General features: G+C 35.4%; 1 protein-coding gene across 1 annotated transcript; it reads left to right on the top strand.

Moving 5' to 3' along the window:
- Nucleotides 1–619: 619 nt before the first annotated feature.
- On the top strand, nt 620–13,177 carry LOC113773310 (villin-2). The gene is made up of 23 exons (XM_027317921.1): nt 620–1,121; nt 3,043–3,195; nt 3,557–3,656; nt 3,830–3,898; nt 3,978–4,214; nt 4,294–4,471; nt 4,608–4,740; nt 5,506–5,665; nt 5,739–5,886; nt 5,969–6,069; nt 6,154–6,312; nt 6,833–6,901; nt 6,983–7,051; nt 7,137–7,274; nt 8,196–8,324; nt 8,839–8,986; nt 9,085–9,095; nt 9,174–9,314; nt 9,404–9,529; nt 10,775–10,837; nt 11,460–11,715; nt 12,189–12,427; nt 12,563–13,177. Exons 2-23 carry the CDS (start codon nt 3,140–3,142, stop codon nt 12,674–12,676), a joined length of 2,844 nt encoding a protein of 947 aa, XP_027173722.1. The 5' UTR covers nt 620–1,121; nt 3,043–3,139; the 3' UTR covers nt 12,677–13,177.
- The last annotated feature ends 11,032 nt before the right edge of the window (nt 13,178–24,209 follow it).

Raw genomic sequence — 24,209 nt, 5'->3', positions numbered from 1 at the left:
GCAATTCAGACAGAAGGGGAGTAATTTTGTCATTTTAACAAAAGAGTTGGTGTGAAAATAACATTTGAGTTGTTGTCATGATAACTACACAGACAAAATTTATGTCCATTACATTTGGATGGTGGCAATATTAAGTGTGTTTGGATAGTCATATTATCCAAAATGTAATTATTTTTCTTGTATTTTTCAATCAATGTTTTATTTTTAATCACATTTTTATCTCACATATCATAAAAATTGTTAGAGTAATTATTTCAAATAATCTCCTATCCCAATATTATTAGAGTAATTAATCATTTGCCACAAATGATTGCACACACAAGTTCCTACAGCTATACAATTTGCTTATTGCTATGACATTATATTTAGGTAAACAAAAAATAAAGCCAACCTGGAAATTTGCCCGAAAATTCATCAATGTTTTCATTACATTATTACCATTTAACCGTTAATAATCAGTCATAATCCCCTCTCTCTCTCTCTCTCTCTCCAACTCATCACGCCACTCAAAGCAGATAGCTTTTCCTCTTTATCTCTCACACAGTCACACACTGCCAGCCACAACTGCCTTCTTCCTTTGCTCGATCCTTTCTTCTTCCTTCCATCACCATCACCTTTTTCTCTCTTCCCCCCCTTCCTTTCTCTCTTTCTCTCTCTGAAAGGTACAAATACACTTCCATATACACCTGTATTATCATGATGTATATATAGGATTCTTCTTCTTTTTCAAATTTGTGAATATACTCTGCAAAAGAATTATCAAATTTTCTGGCAACAAATCTCAGAAAAGCTAAGAAAAGTTTGAGAGAGAATTCACCAAAAAAGGGATCAATTATTTCCTCTCCTTTCTCTCCCTTGCTTTTATTTTTACGTATCATTCAAACAATATTTGTCTACTTTTGTTTATTTAAACGTAAATAAAAATATATAATTTGCCAGCTTTGCAAGCTCTCTTCTTTTCGTTCCATGCCCCTTTTTCTTTCGTTCTATCCTTCCCTTCTTTGTTTCTCTTTCTAAACCCACCTCACAACTGTGTCCCTCCACAATTTCTTCAATTATATTAGCTTTCCTAGAAAGAATTGCCTTGATTGATTGATTGATTGATTGCAGTTTTTCCTCAGGTGAGTCTCTCAATACTTGGCCTGTCAATTGTGGCTTTGGTGCTTCTGTTAAGATCTATTGCTTTTCAGGAAATTTGGGAATTGGGTTTCTTTTCTTGAATTTTTGTATTGATCTGAGGTTGAAATGTTTAATTAGCATTGGTCTGGCGTAATTAGTGTTGTTATTGTGTTGTAATGTGTTTGCTTTGTAAATGATCTTCTTTGTGTCTTTGTGTTTCTGATGATTTTGATTTGATTTAAATGGTTTGCATGCTGAAATTTAATCGTTTTAATTTGTTACGAGTCTTGTTTGATCTGTGGATTTTGTAATGGGGATATGAAAAAAGATAGGGTCTTTGTTTACTGAGCTCAAGCTTTATCCTTTTTTCTGATCAAATTCGTGGGTATCTGAAGGTGGGTTCTCGAGGTTTATCAATTTCTTGGAGGTTTTTATTCTAATCTGTTGAAGTTGGGTGCTTTGATCAGTTTTCCATGATACTCTCGTTAGGAAATGATTCCGATCTTAGTTGATTGGTTAATTGAAGTGGTGGAAGTCAATAAGGAAAATAAGAGAAGAAGTTGATTCGTGGGAGTAGTTCTTGTTAAAGCTGAAAGGTATTTGTAACGGGAAGTTTCTGTAGTGGTTGGCTGATGACTGTTTCTTTAGCTCAGCTGTGAGGAGGTTGAGTTCAAGACAGAAAAGGGCCAAATGCTTTTCAGATGGATACTTGGATGATGTGTTTATTTGGATGTTGCCAGTGGCTAGAATGGTTCAACTATACTGAAGAAATGTGTATATTGAAAGAGATTAGCTGAAGTTAAGCTCGATCCAGCTTGCATTCTACCCCACAAAAATGTTGCTCTGGATCATCAAAGCTACAAAGAGTGGGTAAGGAAGAGAGATGCAGCTTCTGTAAATTATGTCAGGGACTGCGGAGAACGTAGCTGGAAAGTGAGATATGTTCCCATGCTGTGACTTCGATATTACCAGCACTTGCACTTTAAGCCTTTAAATCTTGGTTCACTACAATGAAAATCTCAAGCAATGATCAATTACATTATTGTTATCCTTCTAGGCCATTTTATCGAGCTAGCTTACATAACGTACTTTGCCAGACCATTAGTCTTTCATCGGGAGTTGAGCATTTAAAAAGTGAGTTGAGTTTTGCTCTACTCATCAAAGAAAGAAGTGTAAAGCAGCTTTTTGCCACTTTTGTGGTTATAGGGATTGTTGCCCTGCATGCATCAGATGATTTTATTTGATGCTGAAACTATATCAGCATTTCCTTTTGAATTTAATGTATCACATCTTGCAAAAAAGAATGCACAATATTAAGCCCAACAAGGGGACCTATTGGTGACCATTTCAGCTGCATGTCTTCTGAATTTGCTGCCTGGCTTTTCATTGACTATGAGTGGATTAATGAGATGCCACTCACTTGTGTGTCCAGTTTGAATCTGCTTGTATTAAATGAAGGACATAAAACAAGGGGGTTTCATTTTAGAAGTATATGATATGGGCAGGAGCATAACAGGTTGCAGGTACTTTCTTAGGTCATTTGAAGGTAGCAAGTTACACTGCAGCTTTGTTAGCCTGTTGTTATACAAAATGGCTCAGTGATCTAGAATTTTATACTTGCAAAGAATGATTTGCTTGTTGAAGGTACTGACAAAAACATCTAGCTTCTTGTTGAAGATTAGAACATCTGTGACATCTAAGTTCCAGTTTGTTTTCTTTTCCCATATTTGGAATGGGTTTAGTTTCTTAAGTTACCAAATTTACAACATTCTCATGTTCTTTACAATGGATGCTATCTGTCCAAAGTAGTCTTTGATGTAGTTTGCATCATTCACTAAAATCATGATATAGGACTCGACCTTTTTGACTTGATATTGTTTTCTGTTCTTGCTAAGCCTGTCTGCTGCTGTTTGTTTTGTGTAGTCACTGTTCAGAGAGTGAAGGCTACTGGACCTTTAAGCTTTAAAAGTCTTGTTCACTATTTTCTTGGAAGAGTTGGCTGCAAGAAGCATTTGACAAGATGTCGAGCTCTGTGAAAGCTTTAGAACCTGCATTTCAGGGAGCTGGTCAGAGAATGTATCCTCATTGAAAGACTACAGTGGATGATTATACTGATCTTTCAATATTTGTTATTCCATTTATTTCATGAAATATGGAACGAGTCACATGTTGCAATGAGATGGGTTTGTTTGGATTGAGTGCTATTCCACAAAGTTTTTCTTAATATTCCCTCCAAACATTTTCCTACCACCTTTTTATCCCACATACATCACATTGCGAAAATTGCTACTATACTAACATGAAAAACCTTTCCAAATAATCTTCAATCCAAACACGCTCATGGATTTTGCATGTTTGTCTTTGCTGATACCTTTTGTGCTAAATTTCTTTTATGTTGACCATACCATAGTTTGGCTGAACTTAACTTTCGCTATAGAGGGACAGAGATTTGGAGAATTGAGAACTTCCAACCAGTTCCTTTACCAAAATCTGATTATGGTAAATTTTACTCGGGTGATTCATACATTGTCCTGCAGGTGCATATGGCTTCCGATATTTCTTCTTTTTTATCTTATTTTTGGGCCTCATTTTTACGAATTGAGTGTTTATGACTGAAGGAAGAGCTAACTTTTTTTATCCTGTTTTAAGTTTGGATCCAGTGAACTTATAAAAACTAATATCGATCTGTATTTTCCATTTACACTTTCAGACATCACCTGGCAAGGGAGGAGCATATTTATATGACATACATTTCTGGCTTGGAAAGGATACCAGCCAGGTATTGTCTGCCTCTTTTTAATTGTGTAAAAACCATTACTGAGGTGAAATTTAACTATCATTCTGAAACTTTGGTACAGGATGAGGCTGGAACGGCGGCTATCAAAACTGTTGAACTTGATGCAATTCTTGGTGGCCGTGCTGTACAGCACAGGGAACTCCAAGGTCATGAGTCTGACAAATTCTTATCATACTTCAAACCATGTATTATACCGCTGGAAGGTGGTGTGGCATCTGGATTTAAGAAACCCGAGGAGGAAGAATTTGAAACACGGTTGTATGTGTGTAAAGGAAAACGTGTTGTAAGGTTAAAGCAGGTATAGAAGAATTTGGATAGTTGTGCTATTCTAATCGAGCTATTTTCAAAGAGGCCTAAGCTTGTTTTCCTTTTCCTAGGTCCCATTTTCTCGGTCCTCACTGAATCATGATGATGTGTTTATCCTGGATACCAAAGATAAAATATTTCAGTTCAATGGTGCAAATTCCAACATACAGGAGAGGGCCAAAGCACTGGAAGTAATTCAGTTTTTGAAGGAAAAGTATCATGAGGGGACATGTGATGTTGCAATTGTTGGTAAGGATATTATTGGCTTCTCTAGTCTCATCATGTTCCTTCAGTTTTTTAACTAGTCCAAGTGTATATAAATGATTATTTAGTACAGCTTCATATAATATGTTTTTGCTTATACTAATATTTATTCCTGTATTAGATGATGGAAAGTTGCAGACAGAGTCCGATTCTGGTGAATTCTGGGTTCTTTTTGGTGGGTTTGCACCAATTGGAAAAAAGGTTGCTAGTGAAGATGATATTATTCCAGAAAAGACTCCTGCAAAACTCTACAGGTAATAATCCCTTCTGTACTATCCTTTTGTTCCACCTTCATTTCTTGTTATTTATCTCTCTTAAATGGAAAAGCACTTACGAGTCATGATTTAAACTGTTGTCTGCAGCTGGCACAAACTCCAGTAGAAACTAAATTTACAGCTCAAAAGAAGATCGTTTTTCTTTGGATGTGAAAATGCCATGTTTTTTGTTATTCACTTCATCATTTTTTTAGAGTTCTTTGCGTTATTTGTTACTTTTTCAATTGTTAGAAATGACCATAAACGCGAAGTGATTCTGAATGTGTTAGTCATTGTTCTTTGATTCTGTTGTCATTCTACCTCTGGCTTATTAACTTCATCCAGACTGTTACTTTACAAATGTTCTTGTCTTTTTCTATACAAAGCATCCATTGTCCAGTATGTTCTCATCTGTGACTGGCAACATGTAAACTAGGAGTGCATGCTTTGGTTCATATTAAATAAATGCTCAATTCAATAGAGTGAGAGTACTTTAGTGCACGAAACATATGATATTGCTTGGATAGCTGCAGCTCTCATTAATGTTGTCTGTATCTGCAGATATTTTGTCATTCATATGTTTCTGTGGAAATGTTTGGATGATCTTTTACTTTTGCAGTCATAATTTGAGGAAACTCTCTCTCTCTCTCTCTCTCTCATGCAGTCACATGTATTGAGCTGTTTTATATTGTGATTTGATGCTTTGATCTAGTTTCATATGAGGTGCTGACTTTGATACTCTGCCCTTGGCTTGGCTCTCTTTAGTGTTGTGGATGGTCAGGTTAAGCCTGTAGATGATGAACTTTCAAAATCTATTTTGGAGAATAACAAGTGCTTTTTGTTGGATTGTGGCTCTGAGATTTTTGTTTGGGTTGGCCGGGTAACTCAAGTCGATGAGAGGAAGACTGCCATTCAAGCTGCTGAGGTACAAGTTTTACACTTATTCTTCTTCTGCTCTTTAGATGATGCAAACTCTAACTCCTTTCTCGCACTTTCAGGAGTTTGTTGTTGGCCAAAATAGACCGAAGTCAACCAGTATAACACGGCTAATTCAAGGTTATGAGACGCATTCATTTAAGTCCAACTTTGATTCTTGGCCATCAGGATCAGCACCTGTTGCTGAGGAGGGAAGAGGAAAAGTAGCAGGTAAGTTGGTTTCATTTGAAAACAAACTTGACCTTTGGTTGGGTGCGTTTCTTTAATTCTGGAACTCTCTCATACTTGACAGCTTTGCTGAAGCAACAAGGTGTTGGTGTTAAGGGAGCAAGTAAAAGTGCTCCAGTGAATGAAGAAGTCCCTCCATTGCTAGAAGTAGGTGGAAAAATTGAGGTATGTCTCTTAATAAAATCTTTACTGAGGGTTCATAATCTGGTTACCTTGTTTTGTGTCTAATGTTTTTCATACCATATCCAGGTTTGGTGCATTAATGGCAGTGCAAAGACTCCAGTTCCCATAGAAGATATTGGTAAATTCTTTAGCGGAGATTGCTATATCATTCTCTACACCTACCATTCTCATGATAAGAAAGAAGAGTATTACTTGTGCTATTGGATTGGAAAGGATAGCATTCAGGTAATTGCTGTTGTCACTTTACAGCCCCAAATAAGAACTACTTGCTTCTCATTTTACTGCATTCATCAGTTCTTTATACATTTGAGCTTGTCTGCAATTTTCAAGTTTACCCTCGGTTAAGTTAAAGAGCTTTAGTTTGTCCTGCAGAAAGAGAGCTTTATTGTTAAGTGATATTAGTAATGATGTCGCTGATAGCAAACTGTTTTCATCACCGTACTTTCAGTATATTAAAGTAATTGGCTGTCTCACCTTTGAGCCAGTAAAACTTATTAAGTGAAGCCCCCTCTATTATACTTTTTCGTGTAGGGGACCAAGGGGGAAAGAATCTTTCCAAAACTCAGCCCCTTTTGATGTCTTTTTTAATATGATCATTCATCATGTCCTGGGCATACATCCATATGCCGATGTTAATACTTTCCCTTGGCACAAACGATAAATTTCTTTTTTATCAGTCATTGAAAACTTTGCACATGTATAATTTGTTTTGGTCCTGATGAGAATTTTTGTGTCCGGACTTTAGGAGGACCAAATTATGGCCGCCGGGCTAGCTAACACAATGTGCAACTCGCTGAAGGGAAGACCTGTATTGGTAATGTTACTGCTACTCTCTTTTGCTCTATTTTCTGTTCTAGCATCATGAAATGAATATTGAGATAAACTTATTGTACAGGGTAGGATATATCAAGGGAAAGAGCCGCCGCAGTTTGTTGCCATCTTTCAGCCAATGGTGGTCCTTAAGGTACTTGGTCTTTGTGCAATTTTGATGCTGATTGACTTTTTTAATGTATTGGTTTAATTGCTTCTGATTCTTTGCTCCATTACAGGGTGGAGTCAGCTCTGGGTATAAGAATTACATAGCTGACAAAGGATTGAATGATGAAACTTACACTCCTGATTCCGTTGCACTCATTCGGATATCTGGAACATCAATGCATAATGACATAGTAGTTCAAGTTGATGCGGTATGCTTGATCCAATTTCCACTTCAGCTGTTCAGATGTCATTTTCCATAGGATTTTCAAGATTCATAGATATACTGACTATTTTCTTATTCTTGTTCCATTGGTGGCTCTTTCCTCAAGGACCTTTTTTTTGGGTGCATTTCATATGGTTAATCATCAACCTTCTGGTTGTCTAGAATTCAAGTATAGTAATGTCATTTTAATTGAATATAGGGTCTCTCCTCAGTTGCTTAAGAATAGCTTATTATAGTTTTCTCAAGCTTAAAAATACCTAGGTTTAAGGTCTTTGCTTGACTTTTGATTTTAGCTTATTTTAAGCTGGAAAAGCTTATTGTGAGAAGCTGCCATTCTGCAGCTTATGTAAAAACTTTAGTCCTTTTCAGAATTTTAATGCAAAAATTGTGCTGCAATATGTTATGGGCTATGAATTGGCCATAAATGATATGGATGCCTTGTATCCTTTTCAGGATTACCTTTTGTTCGGGCTGCATACTGAAATACTTATTTGTCCATTTTGAGCTTCATGTAAAGAAGTTTTTCTTAATCAAATCAGTAGTGCAGTTGGCTCTAATTCACTGATTTCAGGGCTTTGTAATTCTTTATCTAGAGACATAATACTGGGGATCTTCTCTTATTTAGCTTCCCCATATTATAAATCAGGCCTTAGGACAATTGATCACCTTCTAAATGATTGACAATAGGAATTAAAATTTGACCTATATTGATTCTTGCCCCTCTTTGGTTGCTTGGTTTTTGGCCTGCCTTTGATTTCTCTAACACTTCTTTCCTCGTCTCCTCTTTTGTCATGAACATGGTTGTTAATTGAATACGCACTTTGTTTGCTTCTTTTAATAAATTATCTAATCGAGAAATTACATTTATATCTTGAGTTGATTAAGGTGCATCTTATCATCATTTCAGGTTCCAGCCTCGTTGAACTCTAATGAATCTTTCCTTCTACAATCTGGCTCTTCATTATTCAGTTGGCATGGGAGTCAGAGTACATTTGAGCAGCAGCAATTAGCGGCTAAGGTTGCTGAATTTTTGAAGGTAAGAGTTTCTGAAAATATTTGACAAAAATGTTTGGCAAAAACAATTGAATATTTGGCCTAAAGGCATTGTGAAAGCAATAAGAAAAGTGTCCACATGATTATCTGGAGATGTTGGACTGATTGTGTCTTAGCATGAGTTTCGAGTTAGTGGCGGGACAAGACTTCTGGATATCAATGAGCACATTCTTTTGGCCTTGAGAAAGATTTTACCATGATATCATGTAGTTAGTGTAGCTTTTCCAAGATTGCTGTGTTTCTAGAATTGAGCCTAAAATTTAAGGAGTTTACACAGCTAATTTAGGTTTGTTTCCTTTCTTGACTGTAATCTTTTTTTTTTTTTTACTATTTTTTTTTAGTGTAAGTGGGAGGTCCTGAACCCAGGACCTCTCACTTACACTCCCTCCCCCCATACCACCCAACCCATCCCTCCCCCACAGCCTGACTGTAATCTTGTATCCAAAACTGAACTGGTCACTTCTTGTGCTCATGTCCACTTTCTTGTGTTATTTCAGCCAGGAGTAGCTATGAAACATACTAAAGAAGGAACTGAGAGCTCTGCATTCTGGTTTGCTCTGGGAGGAAAGCAAAGTTACACCAGTAAGAAAGTGACTCCAGAGGTGTCCAGAGATCCCCACTTGTTCACGTTTTCATTTAACAAAGGTAGCTCATTTAGTTAGTCATCCAAATGTCTACTTCTTTTAATGTCAAACTTCTAACTGTTTCTTTGATGATGCTTTCTGCCGCATGTTGATTGTCAGGGAAATTTGAGGTATGTGCTTGACCTTAAAGTTGGTTGCAAGTTTTACTTTATGTATTATTACTAACATTTGCTAATTATCAAACCTAGATTGAAGAAGTCTACAACTTTTCCCAAGATGATCTGCTGACTGAGGATGTTTTGATACTCGATACACATGCTGAAGTGTTTATTTGGGTTGGTCAGTCAGTAGATGCTAAAGACAAGCAGAGTGCTTTTGAAAATGGGCAGGTATAACTTAAGCTGCTGTTAGCATTTGTAATCTACTCTGCTGACATGTCGTTATTCCTTTCATTTACTAACCACTGAGATCATTTCAGAAATATGTAGAGCTGGCTGCATCTTTGGAGGGGCTGTCTCCTAAGGTTCCACTATACAAAGTCACAGAAGGATTTGAGCCCTGCTTCTTCACAACATATTTTTCATGGGATCCTGCAAAAGCTATGGTATGTTGACACACATTTTATCTCCATTTCAGTTTAATCTTCATTCTTCTTCCTAGTTAGAATCAGTAGGTTTTTTGTTGAATCTTTTGCTATAATATTTATGCCTTGTACAAGCTTAATGTGTCTATTTGCAGTTGTTGATGAGATACTGGATTAGGGTTATTAATGTTTGGTTAATGTATATGACATGCTTTAATCACCTTTAACAAATTGCATTCAGTCAGAGGCAATGTGGGGAATGAACGTTATAGTCAAATAAGAGGGAAGAATTTTTTTAACCCCCTTTTGGTCAAGATTCCATTCTAGCTTTTCAGAAAATAGCACACTTAGCTTTCATGAGCTTATGGATCCCAGATTTTGTTGAAGATATTCTGAAAGGAGAATTACTAGTTTATATTAAATTGCTGTTACACTCAAGGAGAATATCCCAAATCTGGAAAATAAAAAACAGATTCTGGTGTCTGATGTATCAAACAGTTCTTCATTTTACTGACTTCATCTCACGGTGTAGTGTCATTTGTGCTTGATAGTTGCACAGAGATTCATCTCAACTCTGTAGGCATAGCGGGAGATCTTGGATATGGTCTGCACTTATGCTTTGTTGGTCCTGCTTTTAACACACAAAGTGTTAAAAGCAATGCCATGATGCCCTTAGAAATGAATGAGAAATTGTAAAAGAGTGACGCTCTTGAAATGGGTTGCAGTTTAAATTATTTCATGGGATGATTTGTTCATGGCAATAGAACCCTCTCTTGCTGTCTTTTTATGCTAGTGATGTAGTATGCTGGAGGGTGTCTCCAAGTGGCATGATTTATCTCAGGTCGTTTACTGTTGAAGTTAATTGTAGTGTGACCGGTCTTTTATTCTCTTGTTAGTTGATTTACTTCATACTAGCAATTGCTCCCATATTTCTGAGCATTTTGAGGCTTGATATCTCTTTGAAAATTATTGTTCATCAAAATTAGATGTGGGCTAATATTTTTGTCATATGGTTTGTCATTGCACATTTGTGAATATCCCGTGTCATTTTACATCATTTAATTATTATGTCTGTAAATCAGATACACTGGTGGGGCTTCAAAGTGATTGTGCCATTAGTTGAGTTCATTGGCATTCTTTGTCATGGCTTGAACATCCATATGGATGTCAATTTACTCATCTCTTAATCTCTCTGTCTCAATACTGCCTCCTTTGAGTAGATGATGTGTGTGTGAGAATGCTATTAATTGTCTTTCACTATAACAGGCACATGGAAACTCATTCCAGAAGAAGGTTTTGCTGCTGTTTGGTGCAAGCCATGCCACAGAGGTAAGAACAAGAATATGATATGTTTAACTCATCATCCACAGGATATATCTCTTTCAATTCTAACTACTTAAGTTGATGGCTAGATTACAGCTTGTAATAGCAGTTTTCAAACTTTGTAGCTCTGATTTTTCTTTATGTTTCTGATTTTATGTATTGATCTGAGATACAGTTGAGCGAAAAAGAAAGTATAATCAGAGAAACTTGTTGCAAGGATGTCGAATCTGTTTTGTCTTATTTCTCTTGCAAAGTGAAGGAAAAATGGTTCACAATGTCCTAATTTATTAAAGGGGCCCTCTGGTTCCTTCTCTGATACCTAAGCTATATGCTTGGTAGCAATATTTCTGCTTGCACTTCCAGCTTTATGGAAATGATAATGTTGGGCAGTCATGCTTCATGGTATTGGTGCTTAATCTTTTTCGCTGAATTTTTGTGATCTTGAAGAGAAAATATGGTAGTCATCGTTAAGGTGTAATATATTATTTGCCCACTTGATGGGAAAGTTGCTGAATTATAGGAGCATTTATTGGTTTCTGTCTAAACTGTTTTGTTTGGTGATATGTGGAAATTCTTGCTAACTATGTGGTGTGTTATGTTTTGACCTTTTTGGTTTTTCGACCACCAGGAACGCTCAAATGGTACAAATCAGGGCGGACCAACTCAAAGAGCTTCTGCTTTAGCAGCTTTAAACTCTGCATTTAGTTCAACTGGTTCTGCAAAACCTACTCCTGCAGCAAGGTCTGCAGGAGTGAGTCAGGGATCACAAAGAGCAGCTGCTGTTGCTGCTTTATCATCTGTTCTGACTGCTGAAAAAAAGCGGTCACCTGATTCTTCTCCAGCTCGACCTGGTCGAAGTCCAACATCGGAAACTGGCAGTCCTGGTAATCATATGAATCATTCTTAGTTTGTCATTATTGCTTTGTACCTATGGCTTTTGGATTTACTACCCAGCATTCTTATGCTGTTGCATAAATAAATCTGTCTGTTGAACCTGGATTATGTTTCTTCCGCACTTGTGATACACAACAGAAATATTTGGCAAGTTTTTTTCTTATCTCATGCTAAGTGTTAGCTACTCACATAAAGCACAAGGATGAGCGTTTTAAGAGATTACTCTTGGAGTTCGCATATTCCACAAATTTGATACTGTTTAGCTCCTTAGAAAATCAGATTTGAAGCTAATTATGTAGAATCTAGTTAAGCCATTTTGCTGGTGTCAGTCTTTATGTCTGAAAAGCCATTCCTAATTTCAAACATAATTTAAGCACTAGGTTTTGGTGGTGATGTTTTTTCTTTTCTTGTTTTAAAAGCATGTCTGCATATTGTAATGTAAGATTTTATTAAATGCTGATAGCATCGGGGTTGAAGAGTGAAAATTCCCCTCCGGACCTTGAAGATTCTAAAGAAGGGTCAGAAGTTGAGGCTGAGATAGCTGAGCTTGCAGTTCAGACCAATGGAGAAGATTCAGAACCAAAGCCAGATTCAGAGCAGGATGAGAATGGCGGTGAAAGTACTCAAAGTACATTTAGTTATGAACAACTGAAGGCTAAATCTGACAATCCTGTCACTGGCATTGATTTTAAACGCAGGGAGGTTAGTTGGTTCATTAATTTATGGATTTAGAGTATGGCATATCTTGACAACATAGGAGTTCTAATTAGAGTTTGTAGATGGATTGTCAGTTAGTGATAAGCAAAGTCATAATGAGTTGCCTCCCGTGATTTTCAGGCTTATCTCTCTGATGAGGAATTTGAGGCTGTACTGGGAATGACAAAAGAAGCATTTTATAAATTGCCTAAGTGGAAGCAAGACATGCTGAAAAAGAAAGCTGATCTCTTCTAGAAACAAAATCCAAAACATCAACCATCTTATCAACTCTTTTTCTATCTATACTTGCGGACTTCGGTTTTGACATCTTCTCTGCCAGAGCAACCTGCTTTTATAGGTATTTCATGCCTGGTTTGCACTTATAGCAATTTTTGTCTGCGTTATTGTGACCTAGATTTTGTTAGTACGGGTTTGATTATGTGGTGCCGGCTTGAAGTGTGATCTTCTTCTCCCGCTTCTTAGTCCTGCTGGGTTTCTCACAATCCAGAGATTGTAGTTTAAAAACAAGAGGAGTGTCATATTCTTTGATTTGGTCAATATGTATCCCAGTCTGTGATCTATTGCAGATCTCTTTCCTTTATTTTTCTGCTATGTTTACAGAACATTCTTTTGGTTCATGGAAATGATGTATATTTGTTGCACTGTAAGTAAGTCGTAAAGTTAATGACAGACTGCTTTCTAGTTTTCTACTTTTCTCAAATAGTAGGGGAACTAATGGTGGTACAGTTTTGGAAATGCATAGATTGAGACTGTACATATTTCTGCTCGGCATGGATGATTCGTAACCATCGGTAGCTACTATGACTCTTTGCTCTCTCTCCCTCACCTTCAGAGTTCTTTTCACTCTAATTGTGCCTCATGAAGGCCACTAATGTAATCAGGTTGTGATTCTTAATATATGCTACCCACACAGTTTCCTGCGTGTAAGCTAAACAATTGGAGTGGACCTAATAACTTGCTGTTTTTGAATTCTTTTTTGTTCGAGTGCCTCTGGTGTTTGGTGTCTGTGCCTTTGTTGGCTTCTCCTGGTAAATTTATCTTTATTGTGGATGGACCTTCTTCTGCAATGCGTTGCTCTCTAGCATCTGCAAGTTGCACGGAGTCCACCGCACTGATAAAACATTTCTTTATAAGCTTAATTTTCATAGTAATTTTTAATAACTGATGAGCTTCATACATTGGTAGATGAGCTCAATCTGGACTAGCCATTCAAATTCCAAGAACTGGTAACATCTACTTCCATGCAGTTGTCTATTTTGTAGAGAGTCCCAAATACTTATATTTGGGACTACACCAGCAGTTTGTAGGACAAACTGATGGTTTGGGTACAGTTGTCCTGCATCTTTAAGGATGTCTGCTGTATTTAGTAGTACTAAATATGGCGGATTATGCATGCTGAGACTTTTCTCGCTGCTGAGGAGGTCAATGAGTAATGATTTCAGTCACAGGCCATGTTTTCCTTTTGAACCCGATGTACCTTTTTCACTTGTAAATTTGACATTCACTTCCTCTCCTTTTGCTTTTAAAGGAATATGTCTTCACATGCCCTTTGCTAATTGCTGTGAAAAAGTGAACTCCACATGCCAATTTGGTTGTCACCTCATGGATTATTGCGAAGATTTAGAAAATGCTGGTGCTTACAATTGCCTTGAAATGGACACAATAATGACAATCAATCAAGTTATACCCCAGGGATATAGGTCATGCAAACATGGGATAATCATCTGTTCTATACTTTATCTGCAAATCCATTCTTTCTGTTATTGGAATTCATTTGGTGGGGATGAAAGAGAGGAAGGGGGGGGGGAGGGAGGATGAGGGGTAGCTCTGTGAGTTACCTTGGACCACCCCCAAAAAAAGAAAGGCCAGGTTGTAAATCTTGCATGACAGAAGGGCTTATAGCCCTTCCAATGTCATGATGATTGCTCAAGTCTCTCACCTATAAAGACTCAAAACAGTTCTTTATTGCTCGTTGGGAGCCATATTAAATATTTTGGGGCCGAAAGAGGAGTTTTGGAGATTTTTTTAGGTCATCTTTACCCTACAACTTTTGGCACTTCCATTTCATTCATCAAACTTTTCAAGTACTATATTAGATGAATCATCAGGGTATTTATGAACAACATTCATCCATAGCAACCACTACTTTGAAATGACGTTCCTTTTTTGTAATCTGGTTGCTAGAACCCTTGTACACTTTTAAAATTTCAGTCTTGTGGTATTTGATCATCACTTCTTCTTTTTGGTCGGCTAGAAACATTTGTTGGGTATCCACACGCCTCCATTCTTGTTATATCAGTTACATAATTCACCTGTATATCCAAAATTATTTATAACATGCAGACGAGCTCAAGGGTAGGGCATACTGGTCAGATTTTTTTCCCCCGTTTTCTTGGCTTACAGTATTTAGAAATTAGAAATCCAAGAAAATTTTCGATTACAGGTTTAGGGAATCTCTTTTAAGTTTGGTCCATCTTATAATTATCCCCTACTACAACTTTTTTCTTGTTGGGGACCAGGAAGTGTTGTGAACCTTGTTTTCTTTCCTCAAAACAACTCACTCACACATGCTATAGATCATTGCATCCAACTTTTGTGGAAGTATTTATAAAGTCCACAAGACTATATTATGATGACACAACACCTGGAATTTATCCCAGATAGAATCAAACTTTTCACTTAATTTCCTCATGTTAGTGGCAGGTAGACTTAGTGACTTGGCAAACAGGATAACAAGAGCATATATGTGTGTTGTATGGTGCTTGAGGATTTGGTCTTCTGTCATGTGAATGACAGAACATTCATAAGCCACCCGTGAGAGCATATATGCCAATGGAACTTCTGCTAAAATTTTTCATCACCTTTCCATGTTAACAAAGCTTAGGTTATTAGCTCTTCAATAATTGGCCATGGGGGATGGCAACTTGGCCAATTTAGAAACTGCCACGTGTAAGAAAGACATACATTATTTTTTCTAGCGACGATAACTGTTGTATAACCTAATCTATCCTACACTAGGGGGAGCGGGCGGACTTAAGGAGGGCCAGGGGTAATTCGGAGAGGACTGAACCATCACCGGACCAAATGGGTGCAGTGTACACCCGCCTAGATTTTTTAAAGCAAAGTCATTGTTAATGTGGCTCCCACCCCACTAAGCTTTAATGCTTTGGTGGTGATCATCAGCTCAAAGGCTAGGCTGGTGGTTAAGAAAAACATATATTCTGGCTTGTGATTTTGTCATTTATACGGCAAAAACATTATATTTATTCTTGATGCCAAGTATCAAGTGCAAAAGGGGAAGAAAACAAACGGAGGCTAGCAGAAAGATTTCACCTAAATAGACGAGCAAAGATTGTCTTGGAATGTCTTACTAATAGTATTTCTTGAACATAGAATGGGAGGATTTGGTGCATGTACCGTTTTCTTGATTTGGCTGTTTTGTTTGCCATAAGATTGTGATTAGGACATTCTTGTTTTTAATTCATATAATGATTGAAGTGTTTGGAAAACCAGAGAAAAGATAGTCTAAACTACAAACAATTGACATAGGCAAAAAGGGGTTTAGTCAAATCACATGAAACAAATTGTTCAATTTGCCGTGTGAAGTAAAGCATCTGATAAAATGATTTCTTCCTAAATTATTCAGAAAGTATCACATCATCACCTTAATTATGCTACTAGATATGGTCTATTGACAAACCATTAAATTGGATTGCTGCATACTTATCAAACTGGCCATAAATAAAATGATTAATGACAGAAAGCAATCTATACAGAAACAACATCTCCTGGCAGGATTTTTAATCCCTTTTTGTCTGTTGCATTATGCTAAGTTCTACGCTAATTAGTACAGTTAGCTTCATTTTTTATTCAGCCAAGTATCAGAAGATATATATATGTGGAGAAAATAGTAATGTCATGTCCAATAATGTCACGTTATCTTGTATAATTTGGCCAGCAATACATACAAATATTTCGAGTGGAGCAATAATTTTGATATTCCAATAATTTTGATATTCAATTTGTTAATTTTCCAATCCCATGCATGCTACATGGGAGTGATTTAAGGCGTAGTCTTATAGGTGACGGAATCTTCATATGTATGTGGTGTATAATAATGCACATTTCTAGATTTTTAACCCCAAAAAATGCTCCATTAGCAACTCTAGGCCCATACCAAAAATTAATTTAGTAATTTGGCTGTATTAATGTGATTGATGACCTCTCACAAAATTAGTAGAATCATCAAGACTTTTCCATTGTCATTGTGTGTATTTTTCTATGGTCTAGAATTTTATAGGCTCATGTCTGAGGGTGCACAAACTTTTAGATTCTACACTATGTGAGCAGAATTTCTAAGGATAGAGTCCTTAAGCATTTAAGCTTATGTATGAGCTCCAGTCTTTATGAATCTAACATATTGTGGAGCCTTTAGGGCCTAAAGCCTGTGGTCACACAAGCAATTTGATATTGGAGCTTTGCTCACTTCTCCAAAAACAAAGAAAGAAGTAATTAAAACATTTTGGAACATTATTATTCTGTATCTTGAGCATTCCATCTCATGCAAAAGCTTTGTAGTTTTGTTCACACATACATACAAATTGATCATCACCTCACTCGTTACTTCTCTTCTCATCACATATCAAATTTGTCATATGTGTATAGTCCACCTCAAATTGTCTTGGATCCAATCCTTCGCCAAGAAGGCACGTGGAATTGGTTGCACACCCTCCTTTGTCCTATTTTGCAAGCTAATGATAAATATGACAAGTTATACTTTTTGTGTATAGAATGGAGTTGTTGTTTATAGGCATAAATCCTCTCGAAATGGTGAATTCTTAAAATGAACATGGTACTCTTTTCTTTTATTTATTTTTAAAAAGAATCAGTTCCGAGTCTTTATCTATCCCTTAATGACTTGAATACGAGATTTATCTATAATAAGTAAAGCGCCTTTTCAACTAAGTTACACTTAGTTGCATTAAAAATATATATCTATGGTATTCATTGCAACATAAAAGTAAGTGAACATGGTTGAATGAATTGATTGAAAAATTTTCTCCAGTGTCCATACTTTTGAAGAATTTGGGACCATTAGCTCATTTCAACTCATACAGAAGAAAAAGAGTGGTTGCCCCTTTTAACTTTGGCACGAATTAGGCCTTGACAGGTGGAATACAATCCTGTTGTCGGTGCCTTTTATTTTTCAAGATGGTTGAATATGATGAAGCACTCATAGCACAATAAGGTATGCAATATTTGAGAGGATCCAAAGTAAAAAGTTTTCCAACACCGGTCTTATCTTCCACTTTTAATCCCATTTATTACATCGTCCCAAGATCCTCAAGAATCGCTTGCACCATATCCCTTTTGGAAGAAAATATTCCAAAATCTTAGCTAGAAAATGAATTGGATGTGTAGATTGTTGTTGGCCACCATCAATTTGCTCACTATAATGGTCTCCAATAAGTCATAAGCCTAGAGACTTTCATTTCATCACGATGGATTGCATTTTAATTTGTGGAAAAGACGTTATTGGTTCAATTTTACTTTGCTGTGGTAGGCCTTATTTTTTTCTTCTTTTTCCCTATGTTTTGGTCAAGAAAAACATTCAAGAAATTTTTGCTTGGCATATTAGCATGATGTCAGTAACTTTAAATGTACTATCTAAAGTGTCACAAATTATTTATGCATAAACTACAGCAGATTTAGTGAAAAAGATGATTGTTTTCTTTTGCTAAAAAGAACATGAACTGGTGGAATAGTGCAAGAAAAAAATATATATAATGATGATGCTGAAAGAGCAATATTATTATTGCAATGTTTCATCCGATTCTTGTCTCACCTGAATATGTCACCACGATAGCGAGAGGTCCAGTTTCCTTGCAAGAAAATCAAATTGACTATAATTTTTAGAGAACCCTCCAAAAAAAAAGTAAATTAAGATCTCTATCAAGACTTGGAAGTTCATACTTGTTCGAATATATTACTACAGTTTTAGAGAAGCAGATTAATAAGAAATCAAGAGTTGAGGTTCCCACGTATCAATTTGTGGATTAAACAATAAAAGAGGTTCCCACATGTAGGTGAGCAATGCCTTTCTATCACTTGTCGTTTTGGGCATGTTTTGATACGTAATCAGACAATAAACATGAGGCTATCGTTTAGTGGGAGCCAATGATGTTATCTAATTTCTTTTACTTTTTTTTTTCATTTCTTTTACTTGTATGTCTGTTGGTTAGGAATAGAAATCAAATAAGAGTCTGTCTAACAGGCGTCCAATAGGTATTCATTAAAATGGAGTTCAGATGTTCATATTTTGAAAACGTAATGTTAATTAAAGAAATCATATAAATGTAAAATAAGATAATAATTGTTAACGTCTGAATTCATATAGTAGGTTAAATGTGATCTAAGTGCATCAATGAGTGGCCAATGCTTATGTGTGTGTAGATATATACATATATATATGTATGTATGTACGTACATATACATACATATATATGTATATATTCCCTTGAAAGGATACAAGAAATTTGGGACCCTCTATGAATAACTTAAAATTCAATGAGAATACAAAGTGACAACTAATATGGTCCAGTCCATAATACTAAACCTTGGGTATGGTACCATGGACTATACATGAAAGTGACAATTAATGTCTACAAACTTTTAAGTTGCATAGACTCAACTCTATATTAATACTATTAAATAAGCACTACAACTTAGATTACCTTTTCTAACTTATGATTAAATTCAATATTTTACTCACTAAACCTATGTAGGAATGGGAAAAACTTGTACTAGCATGCAATGCATATGTAAACCAAAAATCTAAATTTTCATTTGACAGAAGGAAACGAGAGATAAAGGAACTTTATCATTCAATTACTTCTAACAATGATAAAAAAAAAATAAAAAACACTTTTTGGACTTGACGGCTAATGAGCAGAAAAAGAAGCACTATGGATGACTAGAATCAATCAGCAATTACTTACGAATTTGGATTAAACAATCCAAAACCATGAGATGATTGGAGATTGTTGAATCAGATTATGACATCCCTCCTTCTGTACAAACTGCTATTTTCAGGGACATGATCCAATTGAAGTAATGAAAATTGTAGAGTATGTTTTGGATAGAAGATAATTTGAACATTTTTTTTTTTGAATAATAAACTGTTTCTTTTTTTTTTTGGTGATTGTATGTGAGATAAGGCAGTAATTAAGAAGATGAAAGGATAATTGGAAAACGTTTTTTTTTTCAATAGAAACAAAAACTTCTTTCCGAATAATGCGATATACCAAAATAATTTTTTATGGTACGTACCACATGTGGTTATGGGACTTTTCTTTTTTTTCAAAAGATCAGAAGAAAGAAAAAAGAACCTTAAGCAGCTACGTGGTGGCCCCAAGTGTTTGGATGTAATGCTTTCAAACGTTAGTTTTTATTGGTTTCCATGATTTGTTGATCAAGGTGAAAAAACTTGTTTGAATTTGCACCTGGTACAATCTTTATTCTTGTTGTTTTACTTTTTAATTTTCAAAGCAAGTAATAAAAAAAAAATGAAGATCAGTCGGTCATGACCAGTAAAAATCATGAACAATTTTTATTCAATATAAGAATTGCTAGGAAAGGAAAGCAAATACCACATCATCAATCTACTTTAAAAGTAAGGGTGTGTTAAGACGTAGTTCAGGTATTATATTTTTTTAAAAAAATAAGACTAATTAGGAAAAGATTTTTCTGACGTGTGTCTAATAGATACTTGTTAATACACCTAAATTTTATTCAACTTATCATATATACACACACTTACAGTTATTACCCTCCCTTACATTTATATACTTTTTTCAATTAATTTTATCTTTTCAAAAAATATAACACTTGAAGTTTTGCATCCGTTATACAGACTCTTTAATTATTGATAAAGTTACAGTAATAGGCTTCTAAATCACAAAGCCAATAATATGAAAGCCCTGCCTTTTTCCAAAAATAAAAAGAAAAGAATAAAACAAAAAAATATTCTATAGCAGCCAAGTGTAGGGCTTATACTAATAAATAGACAGATCGATAATCGATTGGAGACTATTGTTAATCAATGTTGTCAAAATCGTGATCCGGATCGTAGGATCGTACGATCCGAATCTATAGGAGCGATCCGGATCGTATGCGAAGTCGGAAAAATATGAGTGTTAATCAGAGAGTAATAAGCATGATTCGGCCTAGGTGCTCACGCTCGCACATCATTAATAATTAATATTGTTATTTTTAAAATCTTTTTGTAGCATAAGTTGGAAGACGTGAATTTGAAACATTTCACATTCTCACTTATACTTCCTTGTTTAAGCCACCAAATCCATCTCTCCTCCTATTTAATGTGCGAATCTCAATGCCTATCTATTGCCTTGCTTAAGAATGACTTTAAACTAGGATTAGAGGAGGAAAGGTCAAATATTGGTATGTATTATGTTAATTAAATTATGAAATAGCAAGAAATAGAACAACAAATATATCAGTAAAAAGGGGTCAACTGAGCAAAAAGAGCAAATTCGAACAGGCTTGAATATTGAATTTTTTTTCCCATAATTTAGATTTGAATACCAATTTACAAGGATTTTTTAATCTCATTAATAAATATATATTTTTTGGAAAATTATATCCACACACCTTCAATTAGATATCCATACACATTCTCTATTCTATTTTACACTAGATATTCGACTACAATGAAGATTAAAATAGTAAGGGTACGTGACAAGTTAAACCATGGTCAACTATGAATATTGATTTCTTAACGAAAATGCTTCCTTTTTGTGGAAAAACAATTAAAATTGAGAATTAGGTGGGCAAAAGTCTAACAAAAGCTAAGTTTTTTTTTTTACCGTAAATTGTGGGTCATAATTACATGGTTTTGCTAAAAAAAAAAAGAAAGTAAATAAAAATGTATTTATGATGCAAATAAATAAAAATTAACAAATAAACTACAATCCAAACAAATTGATTTCTTGACAAAAATGCTTCGTTTTAGTTCTGAAAACAACTAAAATTGAGAATTAGGGGGAAAAAGTCTAGCAAAAGCTAAGTTGTTTCTTTTTTGCCATAAACCGTGGGTCAGAATTGCATGGTTCAGCTCAAAAAAAAAAAAAAAAAAAAGCAAATAAAAATGCGTTGATGATGCAAGCAAATAAAAATTGCCAAATAAACTACAATCCAAACAAACTGATTTCTTGACGAAAATGCTCTATTTTAGTAGTGAAAATAATTAAAATTGAGAATTAGGAGGAAAGAAGAGTCTAACAAAACTAAGATTTTTTTTTTTTTGCCATAAATTGTGGGTCAGAATTACATGGTTTTGCTCAAAAAAAAAAGAAAAAAAGGAAAATCTTGGTCTCTTTGATCTCGTCTGTTGCCTGGAAGGGGAGTAATTAATAATGAATGTGTTTGGTTGGCGCTGGGCAAAGTTTAAAAAGCAGAAGAGCGCGTTATCAGTCGTTAGTTAGCACGTTTTTATGCTTCCCCATCATAATAAAACAGGAAGAAAGCGCAAACGCGGTGGAAAGGCCCCAAATCATGTGGAATCAATCAATGCTTTGATCCAGGTTGACCCCAATAAATTAACAAAAAAAAAATCAATGCTTGCGACTTCCGCCCACGGGTCCGGGCGGGAAGAGGAGGAGGAGGAGTAGTAGTAGGTGGCTCACATTCCCTCCATGAGTCTTCGCTAGATCTATAATCATATTTGCCAGCTCTCTTTCTCCCCAAGATCTCCCTCCATTTTTAATTTATATATATACACGTTCCTTCACTCTGTTCTCCACCTTAAGAGCATTCTTGTCTTTATTTTTGTCAACTTTTTGAAAGGTAGGCAAATGTAGTGTAGGATTTTTGCATATGATGGTAGTTAGGTAACACTTAGAGCCAAGATTTCTTTATGTTAGATTATAAGATAGTTCTTGTTTTGATTATTTTACTTGATTTTCTATACTCTAATTTTGGATAATCAGATTTTTTTTTTTAGATATTATTGTTTATTTTTGTATTTGGACTTTAGCATTTTTAATAACTAAGAAAGTTAGAATCTTAAATTTAACTAATAATAGTTTTAACTGATTTTAATTCTCTATAACGAAAACAAAAAACGTCTGTAAAACTTATAGTCGAGAAAAATGCCCTAATTCACCTTTTCGACCTGTCCTAGTTCTCGATGTTCCATTTCTTTGATTTTATATATTCTCGTATTTGTATTTATCGTTCAGACGCCTTGTGATTTTTAGTCTGTCTTTTTGCAGGTGAATTCTTGAACTAATTATATATGTTATTTGCTACTAATTGTTTCTCCTTGTAATGTGCTGTTACTAATAGCAGACAGTAGTAGTGATTGCATGTTGAATGAATCTTGCAAACGGTTTTCTAAACATTTACTTGAAACTTTTCACCGTCCACATGTGACTTACTAATCAATCAAGACTGTTGTAGAGATCCTACAAAATCTTCAGGCTAAATACTTTAATTCTAGTGTGCGTTAAAAAACTAGTAGTAGATTACCTTAATTCCAAAAAGCAAACCAGCCATTGTGGATCACCAGTAGTAGTAAATTAATTATACCACTAGCAAATAAGAAAACCACAAAAAATTGCAAGGAGGAGAATAGAAGAAGAAGAACAAGAAGCAACCGACATAACATAACATAACAGTACTTCTTTCTTTGCATTTGGCCATTGCCCACTAGCAATTTGACTTGCATATTAGTGTAAAGATGGGCTAGTTGTGTTATAACTGAAAGTTGGCTCCTAAGTGAATTTTTTTGACTATGGAGTTCCGTAAATTTCTTATGCATATTAAAATGAACTTTTTTTTTCTTATGCAATTTTTGATGGACAAAATATTGGTAAGGAATTTAGATGTGCAACTTTTGGTTTTGCTAAGGTATAAATTGCCAAAAACAAGAGGAAAACAATATGGGGCTATAATTGTTTGAGAGTGATGACGATTGGCAGAGATGAACAATCAATGCTGCAGTAGAAGGTCACAGTTGGCGGATGAACATTAACGACATTCATATTCTGGCACCTTGTTACCCTATCCAATTTCCATTTCGGCCCCAATCCACTAAAATGTTGCCATCCAAACCCCCAACTTTGTTGTCCTTGGGGTTGGCTCGGATGGTCTCGGAGAAGCCTCTTTGGTCCCGAAGTCCCGTGTTCGAGTCGCCTCTCCTACCGCTTGTATATCCTTGGAGGCGGGATGCATGGGTGCAGGGAGATTAGTCTGGTAAAATTGGAATACTCCCTGTGTTGATAAAAAAAAAAACCCAACTTTGTTCGGATTTTCATTTTTTAAAAAAAAATTTAGATTTTTCGTGAGCACATTTTTCAATTATCTTTATATCTCATATATATTAAAATCATTCTAATGCATTTTTTTTTTTTACAAAAAGTCCAGAAAATAAACAATCCAAACGAACAAGAATTAATCACTAATTTCTTTTGAACACCAATATCCAAGTCGTTTTTTATCAGCTTAAAATTATCTTTCTGCTCTTAAATTCTATCAAGCAAAGTTTATTAATTTTGAGATTTTTTTATGTAAAAAGTTTCTTTTTAATCTTTCTTACATTGGAGATTATTTTTTAACCAAAAGCTCCAGTTACTTAAAGGAAAAGCATACTGTTCAAGCGTGGCTATGTCACAAGGCCTACCTTGCTAATGAAAATTACCATAATCATTTCTACTACTGCAGAGAAAATTAATGAAAAAAAATAACA

Source organism: Coffea eugenioides, chromosome 6 (genome assembly GCF_003713205.1).
Source record: "Coffea eugenioides isolate CCC68of chromosome 6, Ceug_1.0, whole genome shotgun sequence".
NCBI lineage: Eukaryota > Viridiplantae > Streptophyta > Magnoliopsida > Gentianales > Rubiaceae > Coffea > Coffea eugenioides.
The sequence above is the reverse complement of the archived record's forward strand: the minus strand, read 5'-3'. Positions and strand labels throughout refer to the sequence as shown.

Excerpts from the sequence above, each read along its gene's own strand:
- LOC113773310 (XM_027317921.1), top strand. The coding sequence starts at position 3,140 with ATGTCGAGCTCTGTGAAAGCTTTAGAACCTGCATTTCAGGGAGCTGGT. Across the intron at positions 9,315-9,403 it reads GTGCTTTTGAAAATGGGCAG|AAATATGTAGAGCTGGCTGC; the intron begins GTATAACTTAAG and ends AGATCATTTCAG. Across the intron at positions 12,428-12,562 it reads TTGATTTTAAACGCAGGGAG|GCTTATCTCTCTGATGAGGA; the intron begins GTTAGTTGGTTC and ends CGTGATTTTCAG.